A 22674-nucleotide genomic window follows, 5' to 3' on the forward strand; every position below is an offset into this window, starting at 1 on the left:
GGTGGGATAATACAGGGGTAGAGGGTGGGGAGGACATTTTGACATTCTAACAACAGACTGGATATCAAAAGATCTGGGTTCTAGGCCTGGAAATGCCCTGACCAGCTATGTGGCCTCGGGAGAATTACCTTCCTGGGACTCAGTGTCCTCATCTGAAAAGGGAATGGGCTCCCTATGACTGGGGAAAACAAAAAATGGGCAAACACACAAATTACTACCTACAATGTCAGGTGGCAGTAAGTGCTTGCTGGGTTCTATGCTTGCGATCTCACCCCCCTCACCCACTATCAAATCTGCAGGCTGCCTTTGGGCTTCTCTTTTTGCCAGGGCCTGTGCTAGGTGACCGTGTTTCACAGGGTGGCATGAGTAGGTTTACTTCCTCCTAAGAGCTTTAGGACCCACGGTCAAGTCCTACTGCCAGAGAACAGCTGTTCACATAAATAACTAGATTCTTCTTAAGCTCCTGGGCCTGAATGTGCCACTGGTGATGAATGGAGTATTCATGGATAAAGCAGGATTAAAAAGGAAACCCTGCAGGTTAATTCAGGTCAACCTCGTGAACAGTAGACAGATTGATTTAATATATTTAGCTTGCATTAGAGAGCTAGTAGAATTCTGGCTGATTTCCTTACAAGGAAGGTTGATGGTAGAGTGAGAAAAGAGAACCAGAGGGAAACTTAAGCAAAGCTGAATTTGATTTCCTCTGATAAAAAATGTCAAACTGTAGCTACTTCTCAAAGGCCCTTACCAAATGCTAAGGCTGAAGCTCTACCGATTGAATTCTGTAAATCCATGCTCAGAACCGTGAATGAAATGTCTGGAGTAAGAGCTACAGACCCTCCAGGAACTAATGGGAAGCACAGATACGTGGGCCTCGCTCACCCTAAACCTACAGCATTAGAATTTCTACAGGGATCTTCAGGTTTAACCAGCCCCACATGTGGTTCTTACATGCAGTGAAGTGTAAGCAATACTGAGGGGTATCGTGGCCACCAAGGTTCTGTGAAAATGTTGTTTGCTAACACGTTGCTTCAACATTTAAAGGCAAAGGCTGCCAACTAGACATACTTCTATCCTCAGTCTTGCTTGGCTCCTTAGGGCAGGGAGGACACCCGATGGCTCTTTCTCACTCTTTTTTTCTCCCTCTCAGTCCTGGCAGGGATCTGGGGTAACTGAGATAGGGGCTGAGAGGTGCAGGATAGTCTAAGTCCCTCTGCCCTCTCCTTTCCAACAGCACAATACAACACGCTTGGGCTCCTCTTACTCCAGCTTTGTGTAGACTAGATCTGAGGGTACAAGACACCTACCTGTTAAAACCCCCTATTAACAACAAGGCAACTACATGAAGAGAGACAGAGGTCAAAGGCCACCAAGGCACCAGTGAGTGAATCAAAAGCTAACTTAGAAGTAGAACCTCCTTGGGGCACCTGGGTGGCTTAGTCAGTTAAGCATCTGGATCTTGATCTCAGCTCAGGTCACCATCTCGTGGTTTGTGAGCTAGAGCCCTGCATCAGTCTCTGTGCTGAACGTGTGGAGCCTGCTTGGGATCCTCTCTCTCCCTCTTTCTCTGCCCCTCCACTGCTCTCTCTCTCTCTCTCTCTCTCTTCCCAAATAAATACGTTGACAAAGAAAGTAAGAAAGAAAGAAAGAAAGAAAGATAGATAGGAAGGGAAAGATAGAACCATCGGGTGTCTGGCTGGCTCAGTCAGTACAGCATGCACAGTACAGCATGCAACTTTTGATCTTGGGGTTGTGAGTTCAAGCCCTACATTGGGTGTAGTGACTACTTTAAAAATAAAATTTTGAAAAAAATTCAAAAAGAAGTAGAGCCTCCAGCTCCAGCTTCCCACAGAATCATGGGCAAACCACCCAACTGGGCCCTCTGCAAATTCCTGACCCACAAGATTATGAGCAGATAAAATGATTGTCTCCAGCCACCAAGTTCTCCGATAGTTTGTTATGCTGCAACAGATAATTGGGACAGGAATCGTATAAATGCTTTTCAAAGTTATAAAACAAATTTAAAACAAAATGAAAACAAAATGAAAAAAAATGAAACAAAAGAAAAAAAAGAAAAAAAATGAAAAAAATAAATACATAAAATAAAACAAAATGAAAAATCAATCTCCAAAGATTAAAAGCAAAAGTTAAACAAGTGAATCTAACCTTATATAAGTTAGAAACACAGAAAGGAGTTACTTCAAATGACTTAAGAATTCAGTAATTTGTATGTCCCTAGTGGATATATATCCAAAGGACAAAATGAACTACAAAGAAATCTTAAGAAATGTTCAGGGGCACCTGGGTGGATCAGTCATTTGAGCATCTGACTTCGGCTCAGCTCATGACCTCATGGTTCACGAGTTCCAGCCCCACACTGGGCCTGCTGCTGTCAGCACAGAGTGGAAGATCCTCTGTCTCCCTCCTCTCTGACCCACCCCTGCTCACACTCTCTCTCAAAAATAGATAAATATTAAAAAAAAGAATTTTTAGTAATCACATTGTTTATACTAGTATTGTTATTATTCGGAAACTATTATTTATACATGGTAGGATAAAGTAAATAATACTATTTTAATGCTGTTAGGGAAAAAAGATTAAAAAAAAATTTTTTTTAATGTTTATTTTGAGAGAGAGAGGCGGGGGGTGGGGTGAGGAGGGGCAGAGAAAGAGGGAGACACAGAACCTGAAGCAGGCTCCAGGCTCTGGACTCTCAGCACAGAGCCCAATGTGGGGATCAAACTCAGAAACCATGAGATCATGACCTGAGCCGAAGTCGGACTTAGTCAGTCTTAACTGACTGAGCTACCCGGACACCCCATGGACAAAAGATTTTTAATAAAGAGCTATATATAAATAATAACATCAAGGTTGTTAAGTAAAAATACTGTGTTCCTAAATATAAATTAGTCATGCTGGGGTTTTTTCTAAATAATACATATTTCTGTATCTGTTCATTGAAAAATTATAGAAAGATATAGGCCAACTGGAAGCAAGGGGACACCCCACACCCTAAAGAAGAAGTTACTCCAGGGCCAAAAATGTTCAAGATGAGCCTGGGACATATTGCCAAACTAGAAAGTAAGGAAGCCACGAGCTTACAGACATGCGTCAGCCCATATAAACAAAGTGTTGTCATGATTTCCTTTGCTTTCCTCCTACGTCTTTGGCTGCCTGTCTTCAGTCTCCTTTGCTGACTTATCCTCTTCCACCTGGTGCTTAGGCCCTGGAGTCCTTCATGGCTCTGTCCGAGGCCCAGGTCTCTGATCCATCTTTACTCTCCCTCTAGGCTACTTCAGAGACCCCCATGGCCTCAACCACCATGCAACACTCTGATGTTTTCCAATGTTTATCTCTCCAGCCCAACCTCACCTCCAAAATCCAGATGTGATTTTGGAGCTGCCTACTCAGTCCTTCCACCTGCATATCTCACGGCCACTGCCTACTCAGTCCTTCCACCTGCATATCTCACGGCCTACTCAGCTGCCTACTCAGTCCTTCCACCTGCATATCTCACGGCCACCTCAACCCCAGCATAAACTCACCATCTTCTCTCTAGTCAAAGTTGCTTCTCCTCCCACTATCTTTACGTCAGGAATTGGCATTATTGACTGCCCAGTTTTGCTGGCCGGAAAACTGGAAGTCATTTTTGATCCACCCTTCTCCCTCACTCCATACGTCTACTCAGTTGGGCCCTGTCAGTTCCACCTCCTAACTATTGTTAGAATTCACCTTCTCTCCATCTCTGCTGCCAATAACTCGGGACTAAGGCAGCAGCATCTCTTGCTTAGATGACTTTAGTAGCTTTCAGACTGTTCCTTCTTCTACTTTTACTCTCTCCCTTCCTTCTTCACAGAAGCCAGAGGTCTTTTGATACATAAATCTTAATATGAACTCCGTATTTTGAATTCATCAATGGTTCTTCATGCCCTTAAGATAAGATTTAAAATCCTATAGACCCTGAGTGATCTGGGCTTTGCCTGCCTCGGCAGCCTCATGTTATGCTGTTCTCCATCTTGTTCACTTCAGACAATTCAGTTCCTCAAACATGCCTCACTTCTTTCTAGCTCATGATCTTTGTACATACTGAACCCTCTACCTGAAATGCTCTTTCATCTACTTTTTGCCCAACTTTATTTCAATCACTTGTACATGTATAATTTGGGATAAACCCTTGTGGACTACACTCATTTCTTCAGGTCAAATATAGTTCACCAACTCCTAAGATATTCAGCTGACATTCTGGTGATCTTGTCACAAGGAGGAGAAGCTGATTTTCAAGGGTTGCCTGAGGAGAAATAAAATGGTTTCCTTATTCTATTCTGAGAAACCCCTCCCCATGCAATGTAGATTTGGGGATACTCACAGCTAGTTTGGAAGGTGGGAAACACATACCTTTCTCTGCATTCTGGAAAGCAAAATGATGTTGGGTTGAGGTACCACTTCCCATAGTGTATGTACAAGGTTTCTGCAGGACACAGACAGCAGGTCTGAGGGAGCAATTGTTTGCTGACAAAAGGAAGAGGGAGTCTGAAATAAGGGAATTCAGGCAGAGTATTAGTTCAGATAGACCAAGTAATCTATGGACCTCATCTCCCACATCATAAAAAATGTGGGACTATCATAGGACAGCACCCTCCCCACCTCGGTGATGTCAGCGCATGAGATGTTCCCCCCTGCAAATTCCCTCCATGTGTCATCTCACATCTCTCCCATGTTCCCAGCCTTTCTACCAGCTTTTTCCTTTTCAATTTAGAAGCGTACTGAAGTCTCTTTTCTTATAATCACAAAGCACTTCACCACCACAACCACCACCACCATCATTATCATCATTATCATTATCCTTTGACTCCTATATCCCTCTAGCTATAAGCCAGCCTCCCTTTTCTTCTCATTCATATTTCTCTTAAGTAGACTACATATTTTCTGCCTAATCCCTCTTAAAACCAGTTTTTACATCTTCTCTATTGATCAAAACTTTTCATGCTGGTGTCTCTAATGCCTTTGTCTTTTTAGTCCTTACTTTGCCCAAATAGCAAAGCCATGTGCCTCCACAAGTCCCACCTTGATCAAAATTCTACTCCTTGAGTTTCCACGATGCCAGATTCCCTCGCGTTTGCTCCTTCCTCTCTGACTACTCTTCCTCCTTCTTGAGCTGACTTTCCACTGTCAATCCTTTAAATATCAATTTTTATTTGTATTCTAGTCTCAAACGTTAGGTCTTCTCACTTGGAACATACTTCCTGGATGATTGAATGAATATTCACACATTCAACTATTACCTCCTACTGCTCAAATCTATATCTCCATCACGGATCATGCATATACCTCAGCCCCATATATTCAGCTTCCTGCTAACCTTTCACTGGGGTGCCTCAGACTCCATGTACCACAAACAGAACTCATCTTCCCAAAAGCCTACTCCTCAAGCCTCATCTCTCTTCTCTGCTTTCCTCAAACTGCTCTTTGACCACCATGACCTATGTGTTTTTGTTCTGACCTGGAATGTTCTTCCTCTCCCATTCCTCTTGGCTAACTTGGCTAACTTTACTCATTCCTTAAGGCTCATTTTGGGCATCACTTTAGGGAAGCCAGTTTGACAGGCCCCTCCTGTGAGTTCTTGAATAACCTATTCACATCTCCATTACTGCGGTAAGATATTATACTTCCCTATTTTGTGTCTCTCTACCATCAAACTACCAGTTGCTTGAGAGCAAAGGCTGTGTGTGAGCAAATTCATCATTATATATCTAGAAATTAGCGTGGGCTTGGCATGTGGCAGAGATTCAATAGATATTAATTGAATAAATTTATTTATTTTTACCATTTATTTATTTATTGGCACATTCATTTTTACACAATAAAGATCAATCTTTTCCTAGCTCTTCTTCAGGAAGCAATCTGAGATGTACTGACTTAATGTTGAGAGTGGATTCCACTTTTTTTTTTTTACTGTTTATTTTTGAGAGAGATAGAATGAGTGGGAGAGAGGCAGAGAGAGAGGGACATAGAGAATCCCACACAGGCTCTACACTACCAGCTCAGAGACCGACACAGGGCTCAAACTCACAAACCATGAGATGATGACCTGAGCCAAAGTCAGACGCTTAACTGACTGAGCCACCCAGGTGCCTATGGATTCCATTTCTATATTTTTCCCCCTAACCTCACATCTACCCTACTCTACTTCCTCTATTTTTAAAGGTTATTGTCTTGGGGATTGTCAAAAAGTTATCTTTTCCCTTGCAAATCAAAGAAAAGTCTCACCTTGCTTGTGTTGGTTAGCTTACTTTGACTAAATGATCAAAGACAAAAAGACTATGATCTCTTTTGTGTGTGTGTGCAAAATGATTCCCAGATGTAAGAGATACCATAAAACCAGAACCTGAGTATGGGTCAAACCGAATAGCCATCATGACCAAATCAACCCAACTTTCTCCAGATAACTTGCACAGTTTTAGAGCTAAAGGGGGTAACAGTAATGACTGAGTCCACCAGTGACTCACTTACAACTTGTTTTGATCATTGGTAACTTGCCTGTAGAGCCATGTTGTGTCCTAAAGTGTTTCTGTTTTGGAAGCATACAGGTGCAGGTGAGAATTTCAGATCAGCTTCTCACTAGACCTTGGTCGCTTAACCTCTCATAGACTCAGTTTTCTCCTCTGTATATATGAGAGTAATAAATAATGTATTTAAAGTGTTCTCAGTATATGGTAGAATCTCAATACATGTTGATAGATTGGATCTGATATATTTATTTTACAATATCAATAACCAAAAACATGCCCCTGGCTCAGATTTAGGAAGCAGAAAAAGACATACTATCTCAATACAGCATTGTTATAAACTGTATGTGTCCCCCATAAATTCACAAATTGACTTTCTAACTCCCAGTGTGATGTTATTTGGAGGTGGAGCTTTTGGGAGGTTATTAGGTTTAGGTGAGGTCATGAGAGTGGTAACCACATGATGGGATTAGTGTCCTTATAAAAAAAAAAAAAGAGGAAGAAAGATTAGATCGATCTGTGTGTGTGTGTGTGTGTGTGTGTGTGTGTGTGTGTGTGTGTCATGTGAGCAAGGTGGTGGCCATCTGCAAGCCAAGAAGAGAGCACACAACACAAATCAAATCTGCTGACATCTTGATCCTGGACTACTCAGCCTCCAGAACTGTGATAAATAAATGTATGTTGTTTAAGCCACTCACCTGTGGTATTTTGTTCCAGCACCCCTAGCTGACCAAGACAAGCAGAAACCAATAGGATGGATACTGATTATTTCTGGGTCAAAGATGGTTATTATTAAATTATCCCTCTTTTGCCCTTCAGGCACCTTGTTTCTTATGAGTTTATAAATTCAAAAATGGTGGCAGAATAAGACAACTTTGTCTATCACCTACCCTATAAAAAAAAGCCATTGAGATAGAAGTATGATGTTGCCATGGAGTGAGAGAGGAATAACTATCAGGGACCAATAAACTATTTGAAATAACCTGCAGGGGTGAAAGAAATGAAGGCTCTCCTCAGGCAGCACATCCAGTTATAATTAATTCTGGTCATCAAGGACAAAAAGGATGTGCCTTCATATATCGTGGAAGGGGACAGGGAGCACCCAGATATCAGGACGGGACTCCGTGATCTCATCTGTTTCTTGTCTGTGAATTGGTGGTAGTAACTCCATTACATGGTTATGACAAGGGGAAGATGAGGTTTTATGTGAAGAGAACTTTGCAAATGTTTGTCATTGCCATTAAAAACCATAGATGAGGAACCTTTTTAAACGACACTCTCGGAATCTCTTAAAATATCTCTCTCCCCAAAATAATAAGCACCTTAAATATTTTATCAGCACAGAATTAACAAAATACATCATGGGACATTAAAAGGGGAATGGAATAGCATTCAGCCATGACAAAGAACACAGCAAATCAGTATGTAATGGCATGAAAATATCCCCAAGATACATCAATGCATGAAGAAAAGCAAATTGCAGAATAGCATGCCTAATATGATCTCATCTATATAAAAAAAGTATCAGTAAGTATACAATCAAATAGCATACACCAAATTGTTAATAGTGATTATCTCTGCAGAATGGGCTTGTGTGACAAACTTTCATTTTTAACTTACTCTATTATAACTTTGATAATTAAAAATCAAGAAATCATATTTTTCAAAAAAATGTCCATATAAGAAAGAAATTAAAAAGTGGTTCTGACTAAATAGGTATTACCTATGGCTGTCTTAAGAGAAGAAACTGATATCATTTACAGACCTGTAAAGGACATTCTAAAAGTAAGGAGTAGAAAGGAGAACTAAAATAATTCTCAAGGGAAAAAAGGAAAGCTTCATAAAACCAAACATGAAAAATGAGCTTGATGTAGACTCAGACTGTTGAACTGACACACCTTTTGGTAATGACTAATTACTTTTCCTGCTGGTGATCACTCCGGTGAGCCATCTTCTCAGGTAAATAGCACATGTACATCATATGGGTGAGACCCCTGTCCTTCTAGGATTTGCCTTAGCACCTCCATATTTGACATTATCATTTAAAAAAAAAAATGTTGGTAATTGTTTATCTTCCCCCAAATGAACCTCAAAATACACATAGCAAATACCCTCCCTGGGTGAGTTGATAATAGGGGCTTTCTCTTACCTCTATCCTCAAATCAAACCTGTATTATTTCCCGTGTAAGAACATACATTTGTTGCCCTCCTTTCTGTGCTTTAGGTGAGAAAGAAAGCTCTTACCTTCTTTGGTATTCTTTACTACAACACACAAGGAGGCAGAAACCTCTTTAACACACAGGTGTGACCCCCCATCCTGTCTTCTGAGTTGGCTGAGGGATCCCTGGCTGATGTAGTTTCTTCCAGGTCTGTAAGTGTGATAAGGCCCACGCCCAGCCTGGCATACCTTGTCTCAGAAAGGCAGCGGTGACATCCACAGCCGTGGCCAAGCCTTCAGGGCTCCTCACCTCACATCAGTAGGCACCTCTTGACCTCCATCAGATCAGGCCTGTGAGGAGGATGTGAAGGGAGAGATGGCATAGTCAGGGTGACTCCCTCACACGTAGGCCCCACTCCTGAAGACAGTCTCTCCTCTGCTTTCTCCCGCCCTGGCCCCACGTCTAAGCCTTCTTACTCCCCTGGATTAGGAGGCTGTGTTTCTCAAGCCGCATCTGCGTAGCCTGAGCTCCTTAACCCAGAAACAGAGGAGTTCTGACAGCACGGGGCCTGGGGCTCAGAGCAGGTCTGGCACACAGGGGTCTCTGCTGTCCCACGGGAGTCCCACAGGAGACTAGGCACTCTTTCTCATGGCTGGCTTTCCTCTGTTCACAAAACATGATAGAAACACCTTGCCTTTTCCTGTTTACTTCTCCTACTCTTGCTGACTTTCCTTAGGATGTAACATAAACTATTAATATACTGAAATATTAATCACTATTCCCAGGCAACTTACGTTTTCAATTAATCTAAGATGCTTATGTGTATGCTGGTAGGTACTAACTATGCCATTGGAATCTGCAAAGAAATTTACATTTTGTTTATCTGCATCCATTTTGTAGGCCAAGCTTGTTGTTATGCTATTCAAATCCTCTTTATCCTTATGGATTCTTCCCGATCTGCTCATCTTTGAAAAAAATGTTTCGAAGATTTCTGTGATAAGTACAGAGTTAGCAATTTATCCTTGTATTTCTGAATCTTTGCATTATAGTTTTTGTAGCTCTGTAGTAAAATATATATTGAATCATATAAAATTGCCATTATATATTTATATAATTATAATACATGAAGGCATATGGATGTTTTATTTTCTTGCTATAGGGTGGTTTATCAAAATAAAATATCACTCTGCCAAAATCCATTTTGGCTTGAATTCTCTTTTGTCTGATACTGGTATTTTCACATTGACTCACTTTTGTTAGGGATTGACTGCTAACATTTTTTTCCCCCAAATTCGCTAAAAGTCAAAAGACTGATAAAATCCTAGGGGTGCCTGAGTGGCTTATTCAGTTAAGTGTCTGGCTCTTGATTTTGGCTCTGATCATGATCCCACAGTTCATAGGATGGAGCCCTGCACTGGGCTCTGTGCTGACAGCACGGAGCCTGCTTGGGATTCTCTCTCTCCCTCTCTGCCCCTCCCCCACTATCTCTCTCTCTCTCAAAATAAATAATTTAAAAAATAAAGGTAAAATTAAAAAAACTTAAAAAAAGATTGATAAAATCCTGTATTATTGACAGTATGAGAAAAGGAGCCTCTCCATACACTACTGATGGGAATGTAAATTCACTTTGTTGTAGTTAAGCTAGATTGAATTTTAATTGTGATTTATTAAAGTATGAATTTAAATAATTTATTTTTAGCTGAAAATAGTACATTCTTTTAAAAATATTTTTTGGGGCGCCTGGGTGGCTCAGTCGGTTGAGCGTCCGACTTCGGCTCAGGTCACGATCTTGCGGTCCATGAGTTCGAGCCCGCGTCGGGCTCTGGGCTGATGGCCCAGAGCCTGGAGCCTGCTTCCGATTCTGTGTCTCCCTCTCTCTCTGCCCCTCCCCCGTTCATGCTCTGTCTCTCTCTGTCTCAAAAATAAATAAATGTTAAAAAAAAAAAAATTAAAAAAAAATATTTTTTATCTGAATACCGTTGACAAACAATGTTAAATTAGTTTTAGGTGTGCAACATAGTGATTCAACTTCTCTGTACGTTGTGCTCACCACAAGTGCTGCTACCATCTGTCCCCATACAACACTATTACAATACCGTTGACTATATTCCCTATATTGTGCCTCCTCCTTTCATGACTCATTCATTCCATAACTAGAAACCTGCATCTCTTACTCCCGTTTACCCATTTTGCCCATCTTCCACACCTTTCCTCTCTGGCAACCATCAGTTTGTTCTCAATATTTATAGTCTGATTCTGATTTTTGTTTATTTGTTTTGTTTTTTTATATATGATGGAAATCATATGGTATTTGTCTTTCTCAATATGACTTATTCCACTTAGTCCAATACCTTTGGTTCATCTATGTTGTTTCAAATGGCACAATCTCATTCTTTTTTTATGGCTCTGTAATATTCTGTCATATATATATATATATATACATATATGTGTATATATATATATATATATATATATATATATATATACACACACACTTATCTTCCTTGCCCGTTCGTCTATCCATAGACACTTAGGTTGCTCCCACATCTTGTTTATTGTCAATAATATTGCAATAAATACAGGGGTAAATATATCTTTACAAATTAGTGTTTTCATTTTCTTTTGGGTAAATACCCAACAGTGGAATTATTGGATTATATGGTATTTCTATTTTTTTATTTTTTTAGGGACCTCCACAATGTTTTCCACCATGGCTGTACCAATTTACATTCCCAACAACAGGGTACAGGGGCTCCTTTTTCTCTACATTCTCACCAATGCTTGTTATTTCTTCTTTTTGATTTTAGACATTCTGATAGATGTGAGGTCATGTCTCATTATGGTTTTGATTTGCAGTTCTCTGATTATTAGTGATGCTGAGCATCATTTCATGTGTCTGTTGCCCATCTGGATGTCCTTTTTGGAAAAATGTCTATTCAGGTCTTCTGCCCATTTTTTTTTAATGGGGGGGGGGGTGAGGAGGAGAGTAAATGCAAGTGGGGGATGGGGCAGAGGTAGAGAGAGAATCTCAAGTAGGGTCCACACCCATCATGGAGCTGGCCACAGGGCTCAATCCCACAACGGTGAGATCATGACCTGAGCCAAAATCAAGAGTCAGACGCTTAACTGAGCTACCTAGGTCCCCCAGGTCTTCTGCCCATTTTTTAATTGGATTGTTTTTTTGGTGTTGAGTTGTAGAAGTTATTTTTATATTTTGGATGTTAACCCCTTATCAGATATATCATTTGAAAATATCTTCTCCTATTCAGTGAGTTGTTTTTTGTTTTGTTGATCGTTTCCTTTGCTGTGCAGATTTTTATTTTGATGTGGTCCCGATAATTTATTTTTGTTTTTGTTTCCCTTGCTTTGAGAGAGAGATCTAGAGAAAAAAAGTTGCTATGGCCAATGTCAAAGCAGTTACTGCCAACGTTGTCTTCCAGGATCTTTATAGTTTCAGGTCTCACATTAAGGTCTTTAAATCCATTTCGAATTTATTTTTGTGTATGGTGTAAAAAAAGTGGGCCAGTTTCATTCTTTTGCATGTAGCTGTCCAGTTTTCCCAGCACCATTTATGGAAGAGAATGTCTTTTCCCTGTAAGTATATTCTTTTTTTTTTTTTAAGTTTTACTATTTTGAGAGAGAAAGAGACAGTGTGAGCAAGGGAGGGGTAGAGAGAGAGGGAGAGAGAGAGAATTCCAAGCAGACTCTGCACTGTCAGCACAAAGCTTGACACGGGGCTTAAACCCATGAAACCGTGAGATCATGACCTGAGCCGAAACTGAGTCAGACACTTCTGAGTCACCCAGGCGCCCCACCCATTAGTATATTAGTATATTCTTACCTCCTTTGTCATAGATTAATTGACCAAATAAGTGTGTATCTATTTCTGGGCTCTCTATTCTGTGCCATTGATCTATGTGTCTATTTTTGTGCCAGCACCATACTGTTTTGTTAACTGCAGGTTTGTAGTACATCTTGAAATCTGCAATTGTGATACCTCCAGCTTTGTTCTTCTTTCTCAAGATCACTGTGGCTGTTTGGGGTCTTCTGTGATTCTATAAAAATCCTAGTATTATTTGTTCTAGTTCTGTGAAAAATGCTGTTTTCAATTCATTTACAAATGAATATGTAATGAAATGCTGTTTTCAATTCATTACAAATGTAATATGTAAACCCTTTGATCCAGAAATTCCACTTTTAAGTATTCTATAGAAATATACACCCACACACCTGTTGGGATGAGCACTGGGTGTTGTATGGAAACCAATTTGACAATAAATTTCATATTAAAACAAATACACCCACATAAAAAAGTATATAAGGACTTTCATTACCATATTGTTTATGATCATGAAAAACTGGAAACTGGAAAAACTGGAAATTTATGGAAAATCCATAAATTGAAGAATGGGTAAACAAGTTTTTGTATATTCTTTTTTTTCTTTTTTTTTTCACCTTTTTTTTTTTTTTTTTTTTTTTTTTTGGGACAGAGAGAGACAGAGCATGAACGGGGGAGGGGCAGAGAGAGAGGGAGACACAGAATCGGAAACAGGCTCCAGGCTCCGAGCCATCAGCCCAGAGCCTGACACGGGGCTCGAACTCACGGACCGCGAGATCGTGACCTGGCTGAAGTCGGACGCTTAACCGACTGCGCCACCCAGGCGCCCCAAGTTTTTGTATATTCTTACAGGGGAATCCTATGTAGTCATTTAAAAAAATATAGCTCAGTATCCTCTGTCATGAAAAGATGTTCATATGTTTTGTTATGTGAACATGGCAAGTTGCTGAAATATATCATCTAACCTCATTTTGAAAAAAAATTTGTTTTGTGAATCATGTTTTCTAGTTTCTGGATTGACTTTGACATCTTGGGACCTTGCTGTCCCAAGCAAGGCAATGCCCTTCCCAGGGTCAGCTGATTCTGGCCTACGGCAAAGGACTGTGAACTAGCTTTTCATATGCAGTCCACCCATAACAGAGTCCACATCCCCCAACCATGGCCTTTAAGAGATTTTACACCCAGGAACACTATTCCCCTGCTCTCAATACCCAGAGCCACTACCCAGACAACTTAGGGTAGTTCCTATACCCTAGAGCTGATGAAATTATTCAAAATGGCCAATCCTAGACCTGTCTAACCTGCTCACCCTGTGTGAACACACATTCCTTCCCTCAAAACCCACAAAAAGGCTCTTACTTACACAGTTTCTCCATTCTCTCTGCCTGTGACCAATCTTGGTATTCTTTCCTGTGGCCCTGTAGGCACCTGCTGTGTTCTCTTCTTCTTGGGAACTGTAAGTAACATACTATCTAGTAGCAAATCATCCCCTGATCTGTTAGCCTCCCCAGACATGAATAAAATCTACATTTAAAAATATATATGCATTGGGGCGCCTGGGTGGTTCAATCAGTTAAGCGACCGAGTCTTGATTTCAGCCCAGGTCATGATCTCACAGTTCATGAGTTCGAGCCCTGGTTCTTTCTGTCCCTCTCTCTCTGCCTCTCCCCCGCTCATGCTCTCTCAAAAACAAATAAACATTAAAAAAATTAAAATTAAAACTATATATACATTGAGATTGCGATCAAGATGGCAGAGCAACATGGGAATCTTCAGCTTGTCTCGTCCCTAAAACGCAACTAGATTAGCACCAAACCATTTTGCACACCTCAGAAATTGATCTGAGGATTAACACAACAATCTGCATAACTTGAGCCACAGAACTCAGAAGGCACATGGTGTGGAGAGGTGAACAGGGAAAGAGAAAAACCGTGGAGGGTAGGGGGCTATTTCCACAGAGAAAGGACAGAGAAAGGGGGAGAGTGCGCTCATCAAGAGAGTGCAGGGAAACACTCCCCCAAAAGTTGCTGGAGAGAAAGAGAAAGTGAAAACACTTTCAGGGAACTGAACAAGAAATCTGTTCCCCCAAAACACTGATGGGAAGAAAGGAGAGGGTTTCAATACCACCAGGATTCTATAAACAGTGGAGCACAGAGTCTGAAGTTCCAGAGCCCAGTGCCTGGCAGTGCTCTGATGAGAAAGGAGGGTGAATCCCCAGGAGCAGGCAGCAGGTTCTAATGGGTCCATGTGCCACACAGGGAGATACGGTTCCCCTGCTTGGAGTGCATTTGGTGCAGGTCATATGGCCTCCCCACGGGCAAAAGTCCGAGTGGACCCCAGAGCGCAGCCACATTTGCTGGTATTAGGACAAAGACACCAGAGGGTGGTGAAACTTAGTGCTGGCTGTGTGTTGTGATTTGCCATAATCTCTGAATCTCTGCTGCTGTGCTATCACACGAACATTTTCTGGGGCAAGCCAGCACCAGGCCATTGCTCAGTGAGATCCTCCCCCAGAGTTGGTGTGGGTCGAAGCCACATTGGTCTCTGAAGTATGGGGATTTGAAACACAACCCCATCTGAGATGCAACTCTGGAGGGAGGTGTTGCCTGGCAGGTGACAGCTTGTACTTGGACAAGACAGAGGCGGGGAGTGGACGGAGGCCTGAGACAAATGAGGAGTGCTTGACTGCAGGTTGGTGACAGCACAAAGTTCCTGTGCCAGAGACTAGGGAGCTGGATGAGGCCATTTCCACCTCTCACGTTCATGTGCGCTACACTGATCCACCCCAGTAAGCTAAGCAGAGCCCCCTAGTGGAGAATGGAGCCATTACACCAAGCCCTGCCCAACTGCGCCCTCCAAGCACATCCCCTATTAGACCAGCACAAGTCCCTCCACCTGCTTAGTGTACAGACTCTCGAGTGCTTCATAGTTTCAATTATGGGGGAAACTGGATATAACTTCATTTGGGTTTTATTGTTTGCTGGTTCATTTATTAGTTCATTTTTTTTTTGCTTCTCTTTTTGTTTAAATTGAAAAGATAAAGTTATTAATAGTAGAAAAAAATAAGGTCATATTTGTTCTATCTAAACTAACACTGAAATAATTCTGTTGCACTTTCACCATGTAACAGGATGCTAAATGAGATTTTTCCCATCTCACTTTTGGCTAGGTTCCTTAGACAACAGGTACCAACTACTCCCAAGGTCCAAGGTGGTGGTATGGTGAAAATACACATATTTGATTTTGTCCCAGGTTCCTGACACAGAGCTTCAAAAACCCTTGGATTTCCTAAGTCTCTGTTTGTCATGCAAGTCCCTTTGGACCATAGCAGAGTTTATACTAGCAAATTTTCTCATGGGGGTGGGAGGGGGGCTGGGCAGTGCAGCTAGATAGCTTCACGACAGAAAGTCTGGCTGCCAGAGAAATGAACCCCATGACTGGAAGTTAGAATTTTCAGTCCCACTCTCCACAACCTGTAGGGAGGAGAAGGGGACTAGAGATTAAGTTCAATGATGTGGCCAATGAGCTACTCCAGCATGCCTATGGAAAAAAACAAAAACCAAAAACCTTAGATAATAACTCTCAACAGTGAGGCTTGGAGATCTTACCAGTTAATGAACATACTGATATGCTGGGTAAGTGGCATGCCTGGAGAGGGCATGGAAGCTCTGGGCTCAGGACTCCTCCAGACTCTGCCATCCTAAGTATCAGTCTATTTGACTGTTCATTTGTATCCTAATAAAACTGTCACTGTAAATAAAATAAAGTAAAAAGTAAATTAAAACAAAAAAGTAATAAAAAATAAATTACAAAAACAAATAAAATAAATTTAAAAATTATACATATATATGTATGTAATTATACATCTATGTATAATTTTTAATTTATTTTATTTCTATTTTATTATATATTTTATATAATATACTCATATATTATATATTAATGTTTATATTTATTATATATTTATAAATTTTATAAATATTTATATACTATATATTTATAAATAGTATAGATTTATATTTATATTATAATATTTATATATTATATATTTTATATATTATATATATTTTTTATTATATATATAGAGAGAGAGAGTGAGGGAGAGAGACAGAGAACAGAGAGGGAGATAGGGAGAGTTATCTCTAGGGAATGCTACTGAGAAGAGCGCAATCTATAACTGGGGAAGACAGGTACAGGATTATACTTTGTACTGTTTGATTAATTTTTATAGGAGGTATATGTTACTCGTATACTTAAAATATTTTCAAAATCAACTCTCTCCACCTCCTATGCAACCACTGCAGGCCAAGCCATGTCAATTTTCTAAAAACACTTTTTATTAAAATGTTTTTCAGCATTTTAAAAAATTTATTGTGACAAGAACACTTAATATGAGCTCAACCCTCTTAACAAATTTTTAGGTGTAAAATACAGTATCATTAAGTTACCATAATATAGTATATAGGCACAATGGTGTACATTGGGTCTCTAGAACTTACTCAAATTGCAGAACTTCCCCCTAGCCTTGGCTTCTTTGAGTCTATTTTTTTAATCTATCTATCTATCTATCTATCTATCTATCTATCTATCTATCTAATCTATGTATCTATCATCTAACATCTTTATTTTTTTAATTTAAATCTAAACTAGTTAACATATAATGTAATAATGATTTCAGAAATAGAACTTAGTGATTCGTCACTTACACATAACACCAAGTGCTCATCCCAACAAGTGTCTTCCTTAATGCCCATCACCCATTTAGCACATCACCCATCCAACACCCCGCCAGCAACCCTGTTTGTTCTCTGTATTTAAGTGTCTCTTATGGTTTGTCTCCCTCTCTATTTTTATATTATTTTTGCTTCCCTTCCCCTATGTTCATCTGTTTTGTTTCTTAAATTCCACATGTGAGTGAAATCATGATATTTCTCTTTCTCTGAGTGACTTATTTAGCTTAGCATAATACTCTATTCCATCCATGTTGTTGCAAATGGCAAGATTTCATTCTTTTTGATGGCCAAGTAATATTCCATTGTATATGTATACCACGTCTTCTTTATCCATTCATTTGTCGATGGACATTTGGGCTCTTTCCATACCTTAGCTACTGTCAGTAGTGCTGCTATAAACATTGGAGTTCATGTGCCCCTTTGAATCAGCATTTTTGTATCCTTTGGATAAATACCCAGTGGTGCAATTGCTGGATTATAGGGTAGTTCTATTTTTAATTGTTTGAGGAACCTCCATATTGTTTTCCAGATGGCTGCACCAGTTTGCATTCCCACCAGCAGTGCAAAAGTGTTCCTCTTTCTCTGCATCCACGCCAACATCTGTCATTGCCTGAGTTGTTAATGTTAGCCATTCTGATAGGTGTGAGGTGGTATCTCACTGCGGTTTTCATTTGTATTTCCCTGATGATGAGTGATGTTGAGCATCTTTTTATGTGTCTGTTAGCCATCTGGATGTCTTCTTTGGAAAAGTGTCTATTCATGTTTTTTGCCCATTTCTTCACTGGATTATTTGGGGATTTTTGGTGTTGAGTTTGCTAAGTTCTTTATAGATTTTGGATACTATCCCTTCATCTGATATGTCATTTGTAAATATCTTCTCCCATTCTGTCATTGCCTTTCAGTTTTGTTGTTTCCTTTACGGTGCGGAAGCTTTTTATCTTGATGAGGTTCCAACAGTTCATCTTTGCTTTTGTTTCCCTTGACTCTGGAGACATGTCAAGTAAGAAGTTGCTGTGACTGAGGTCAAAGAGGTTGTTGCCTGTTTTCTCCTCTAGGAGATTGTTAATTCTTTCAAGGAACCAGCTCCTGGTTTCATTGATCTGTTCTGTTCTGTTTGTTTGTTTGTTGTTTTAAATATCATTGATTTCTGCTCTAATCTTTATTATTTCCCTTCTGCTGGTTTTGGGCTTTATTTGATGTTATTTTTCCAGCTCTTCTAGGTGTAAGGTTAGGTTGTGTATTTAAGGCCTCTCTTCCTTCTTTAGGAAAGCCTGGATTGCTATATACTTCCCTCTTATGACTGCCTTGCCGCATCCCAGAGGTTTTGGGATGTCGTGTTTTCATTTTCATTGCCTTCCATGTACTTTTTAATTTCCTCTTTAATTTCTTGGTTAACCCAATCATTCTTTAGTAGGGTGTTCTTATCTCCAAGTATTCATGGTCTTTCCAAACTTTTTCTTGTGGTTGATTTTGAGTTTCATAGCATTGTGTTCTGAAAATATGCTAAGTATGATCTCAATCTTTTTGTACTTGTTGAGGGCTGATTTGTGACCCAGTATGTGATCTATTCTGGAAAATGTTCCATGTGCACTCAAGAAGAATGTGTATTCTGCTGCTGTAGGATGAAATGTTCTGAATGTATCTGTTAAGTCCATCTGGTCTAGTGTGTCATTCAAAGCCACTGTTTCCTTGCTGATTTTATGCTTAGATATTCTGTCCATTGCTGTTAGTGGGGCGTTGAAATCCCCCACTATTGTGGTATTATTATCAATGACTTTCTTTATGTTTGTTATTAGTTGATTTATATATTTGGGCATTTCCACATTGGGGGCATAAATACTTACAATTGTTAGATCTTCTTGGTGGATAGACCCCCTTAATTATGATATAATGCCCTTCTTCATCATTTGTTACAGTATTTATTTTAAAATCTAGTTTGTCTGATATAAATATGGCTGCTCCAGCTTTCTTTTGACAACCATTAGCATGATAGATGGTTCTCTATTACCTTACTTTCAACCTGCAGGAGTGTTTAGGTCTAAAATGGGTCTCTTGTAAACAGTATATCCGTTCTGATACACTATGTCTTTTGATTGGAGCATTTAGTCCACTGACATTTAGAGTGAGTAATGAAAGATATTAATTTATTGCCATTGTGTGGCCTATAGAGTTGGTGTTGTTCTCTGGCCCTTTCTAGTATTTGTTGCTTTTGGTCTTTTGTTTTGTTTCATTTTCTCTCCACTCAAAGCGACCCCCTTAAAATTTATTGCAGGGCTGGTTTAATGGTCCCAAACTCCTTTAGTTTTTGTTTGTCTGGGAAACTCTTTATCTCTCCTTCTATTTTGCATGACAGCCTTGCCGGATAAAGAATTCTTGGCTGCATATTTTTCTCATTCAGCACATTGAATATATCCTGCCACTCCTTTCTGGCCTGCCAAGTTTCTGTGGATAGGCCTGCTGTGAATCTGATCTATCTTCCCTTACAGGTTAAGGACTTTTTTTCCCCTTGATGCTTTCATAATTCTTACCTTGTCTGTGTATTTTGTGAATTTGACTATGATATGCCTTGTTGATGGTTGGTTTTTGTTGAATCTAATGGGAGTTCTCTGTGCTTCTTGGAGTTTGATGTCTGTGTCCTTTCCCAGATTAGGGAAGTTTTCTACTATAATTTGCTCACATAAACCTTCTGCCTCTTTTTCTCTATAAGTATATTTTAGATCTCTTATAGAGGGGCGCATGGGTGGTTCAGTCAGTTGAACATCCAACTCTTGGTTTTGGCTCAGGTCATGATCTCATGGTTCAAGAGTTCAAGCCCTGCATCGGGCTCTGTGCAGACAGTGTGGAGCCTGCTTGGGACTCTCTCTCTTCCCCTCTCTCTCTCAAAATAAATAAATAAACTTAAGAAAGAAGGGTAACTTTGGGCACCTGAGTGGCTCAGTTGGTTAAGTGTCCAACTCCTGATTTCAGCTCAGATCATGATCTCCCAGTTCATGAGTTTGAGCCCTGCTTCAGGCTCTGCACTGACAGGGGAAAGTCTGCTTGGGATTCTCTGTCTCCCTCTCTCTGCCCCTCCCCTGCTTATGTTGTCTCCTTCTCTGAAAAATAAATAAACTTAAAAATATATATATCTTATAGAGGAGGAAAAACGTTCTTTTCCTACCCTCTTAGGATCCCTGGGTCTGACAATTAAACTGAGAAAGACAAATTAACAGGAGATAACCATATAAATTTGTTCAATATAATTTCACACGACACGGGAGCTTTCATAAGGAAATGAAGACCCAAAAAGATGGATCTGTGCATTTTTATGGGAGGTTTGATGAAGAGTAGGCAGATGTGGCAGAATATGATAATTCCTTCAAATTAAAATATCCAATATGCCAACATGCCATATTTTGGGGTAGTGTGTCCTGAAACCCATCAACCTCAGATAAGTGGGATATACAATATTTGTCCTTCTGTGACTAGCTTATTTCACTTAGTGTAATGTCCTTAAGGTTGATCCATCTGTCACAGATGGTAGGATTTCCCTCTTTTTTGAAGGCTGAATAATATTCCATTGTATGTACATATCACATTTTCTTTATCCATTCATCTGTCCATGAACATTAAGGTTGTTTCCACATCTTGCAATCCATCTTAATTTCTTAACTGTTCTAATAAAATGTCAAGCTAACTGATATTCACCTTTCCATTATCAGCCTCCATCAATGCACTTTCCATAACTACACAGAATGAACTTAAAAAAAAAACTGCTCATCAACTCTTTGATTTCTAGATTCTTTGGAGGGATAAATATCCTGAAAAAACATTCCCACTACAAAACTAAAAATGATAAACAAGCATCTTTCTTAAATGCTGAATACTTAGGTGAGCTAGCAAGTAAGGAGGTAAAATCAGAGGGGATAAAGGGCATATCTAGAGAATGGGAAATAATGAGGAAAATTGCAGGGGGAAAGCAGGCACATTAGTCATGGTGGCCCTCAGGACAGTTTCTGGTCCCAGGAACTTAGAACCTCAGGTTCTTTGACAATTGCCTTGGAAGGTGGGGGATAAAGAACACGGACTTGGGGGCACCTGGGTGGCTCAGTCGGTTGAGCGTCCGACTTCAGCTCAGGTCATGATCTCGCGGTCCGTGAGTTCGAGCCCCATGTCAGGCTCTGTGCTGACAGCTCAGAGCCTGGAGCCTGTTTCAGATTCTGTGTCTCCCTCTCTCTCTGACCCTCCCCCGTTCATGCTCTGTCTCTCTCTGTCTCAAAAATAAATAAACGTTAAAAAAAAATTTTAAAAAAAAAAAGAACACGGACTTGGATACACACAAGGTACAGTTAGAGTATCAACCTGCACAGGGGCCAGGCTCTCCTGTGTGAATGTGTAACCACAGGCCTGTCTTCATACAATATAAATTGAGCCTTCAATTTATACTGAGTGTTCTAAGAAACCACATGTTGAGAAATTAGCACATCCTCTGTGGGTGGTGCACCATCAACCCTGGCCTTCAGTATTTCCAGAGGAACACAATCCAAAACTAGAGAACACCACAAAAACTTCCATGAGAGACAGTCAGTGAAAACAAACAGTGAAGCTGGACATCTGAGGACTTGATGATGGAACTGAGAAGCAGAATATAAAATAAGTATGGATTAAGAAGTTTTAAAAAAAAAGACCAAAGCAAAGAACAGATACTACTATCCAATAAAGATCCGAGCAGGTTTAAAAAAGTAGCAAATAGCCCATCTAAAATACAAGTATTATCCTTAAGGGGCACCTGGCTAGCTCAGTCAGTAAAGCATGAGACTCTTGATCTCGGGGTTGTGAGTTTGAGCCCCACGCTGGGCCTAGAGATTACTAAAAAATAAAATATTTTTAAAGTAAATATATTATCCTTGATATTAAAAGCAACAGATCCACTAAAAAATATTTCTGATTTTACAGAAAAAAATAAAAACATTACCTGGACTATGTCATCAAGAGAGAAATCTGCCACCTCACTCTTCTTCCTTCCCCCCCACCCCCCACCAAAATACCAGAGGGATGAGACAGAGGGTAGAAGCCATGATAATACACACACTTGGGACTTAAGGAGAGGAGAGAAGATGCAAAACAATGTAGGAGAGCAACAGAGAGCTGGTAACTGAGCACTTTCCAAAACTGAATAAATTTGAAATTTGAAGAGCATAACAAATCCCAAGTAGGCAAAATAAGAAGAAATCTATATCTAGACACATTGTAGTGAAACCACACGGCACAAGGAACACAGGTCTTAACACGAACCAGACATTTGGATTACTTAAAACACTTTAATGCTGAAAAGTCCTCTCTGCCTCCATGTTGCCTGGTTAACATTAGGGTATTCGTCAAATTTCCATCCAAAGATCAGAGTCTACAGTTGAGAAAACAAGAACAGAAGTGACTGAGTAGAAATTTGTAGTCTCAAT

General features: G+C 40.0%; 1 protein-coding gene across 3 annotated transcripts in view; it reads right to left on the reverse strand.

Moving 5' to 3' along the window:
- Positions 1–16254, reverse strand: part of PPEF2 (protein phosphatase with EF-hand domain 2) — a 42275-nt gene extending 26021 nt beyond the window's left edge. Inside the window, exons 1-3 of one of the 3 annotated variants that reach the window (XM_078446025.2) lie at positions 16112–16254; positions 8914–9015; positions 4396–4530 (exon numbers count right to left, since the gene is read on the reverse strand). In XM_078446025.2, coding sequence (XP_078302151.1) covers positions 4396–4450 — 55 coding nt within the window. In that variant the 5' untranslated portion in view covers positions 4451–4530; positions 8914–9015; positions 16112–16254. Of the gene's footprint in view, positions 1–4395; positions 4531–8913; positions 9749–16111 lie in introns of those variants that run through there. The other 2 variants (XM_078446026.2, XM_060654842.3) reach the window with 2 other exon arrangements.
- Between the last annotated feature and the right edge of the window lie 6420 nt (positions 16255–22674).

Source organism: Panthera onca, chromosome B1 (genome assembly GCF_046562875.1).
Source record: "Panthera onca isolate mPanOnc1 chromosome B1, mPanOnc1 haplotype 2, whole genome shotgun sequence".
Taxonomy (NCBI): Eukaryota; Metazoa; Chordata; class Mammalia; order Carnivora; family Felidae; genus Panthera; species Panthera onca.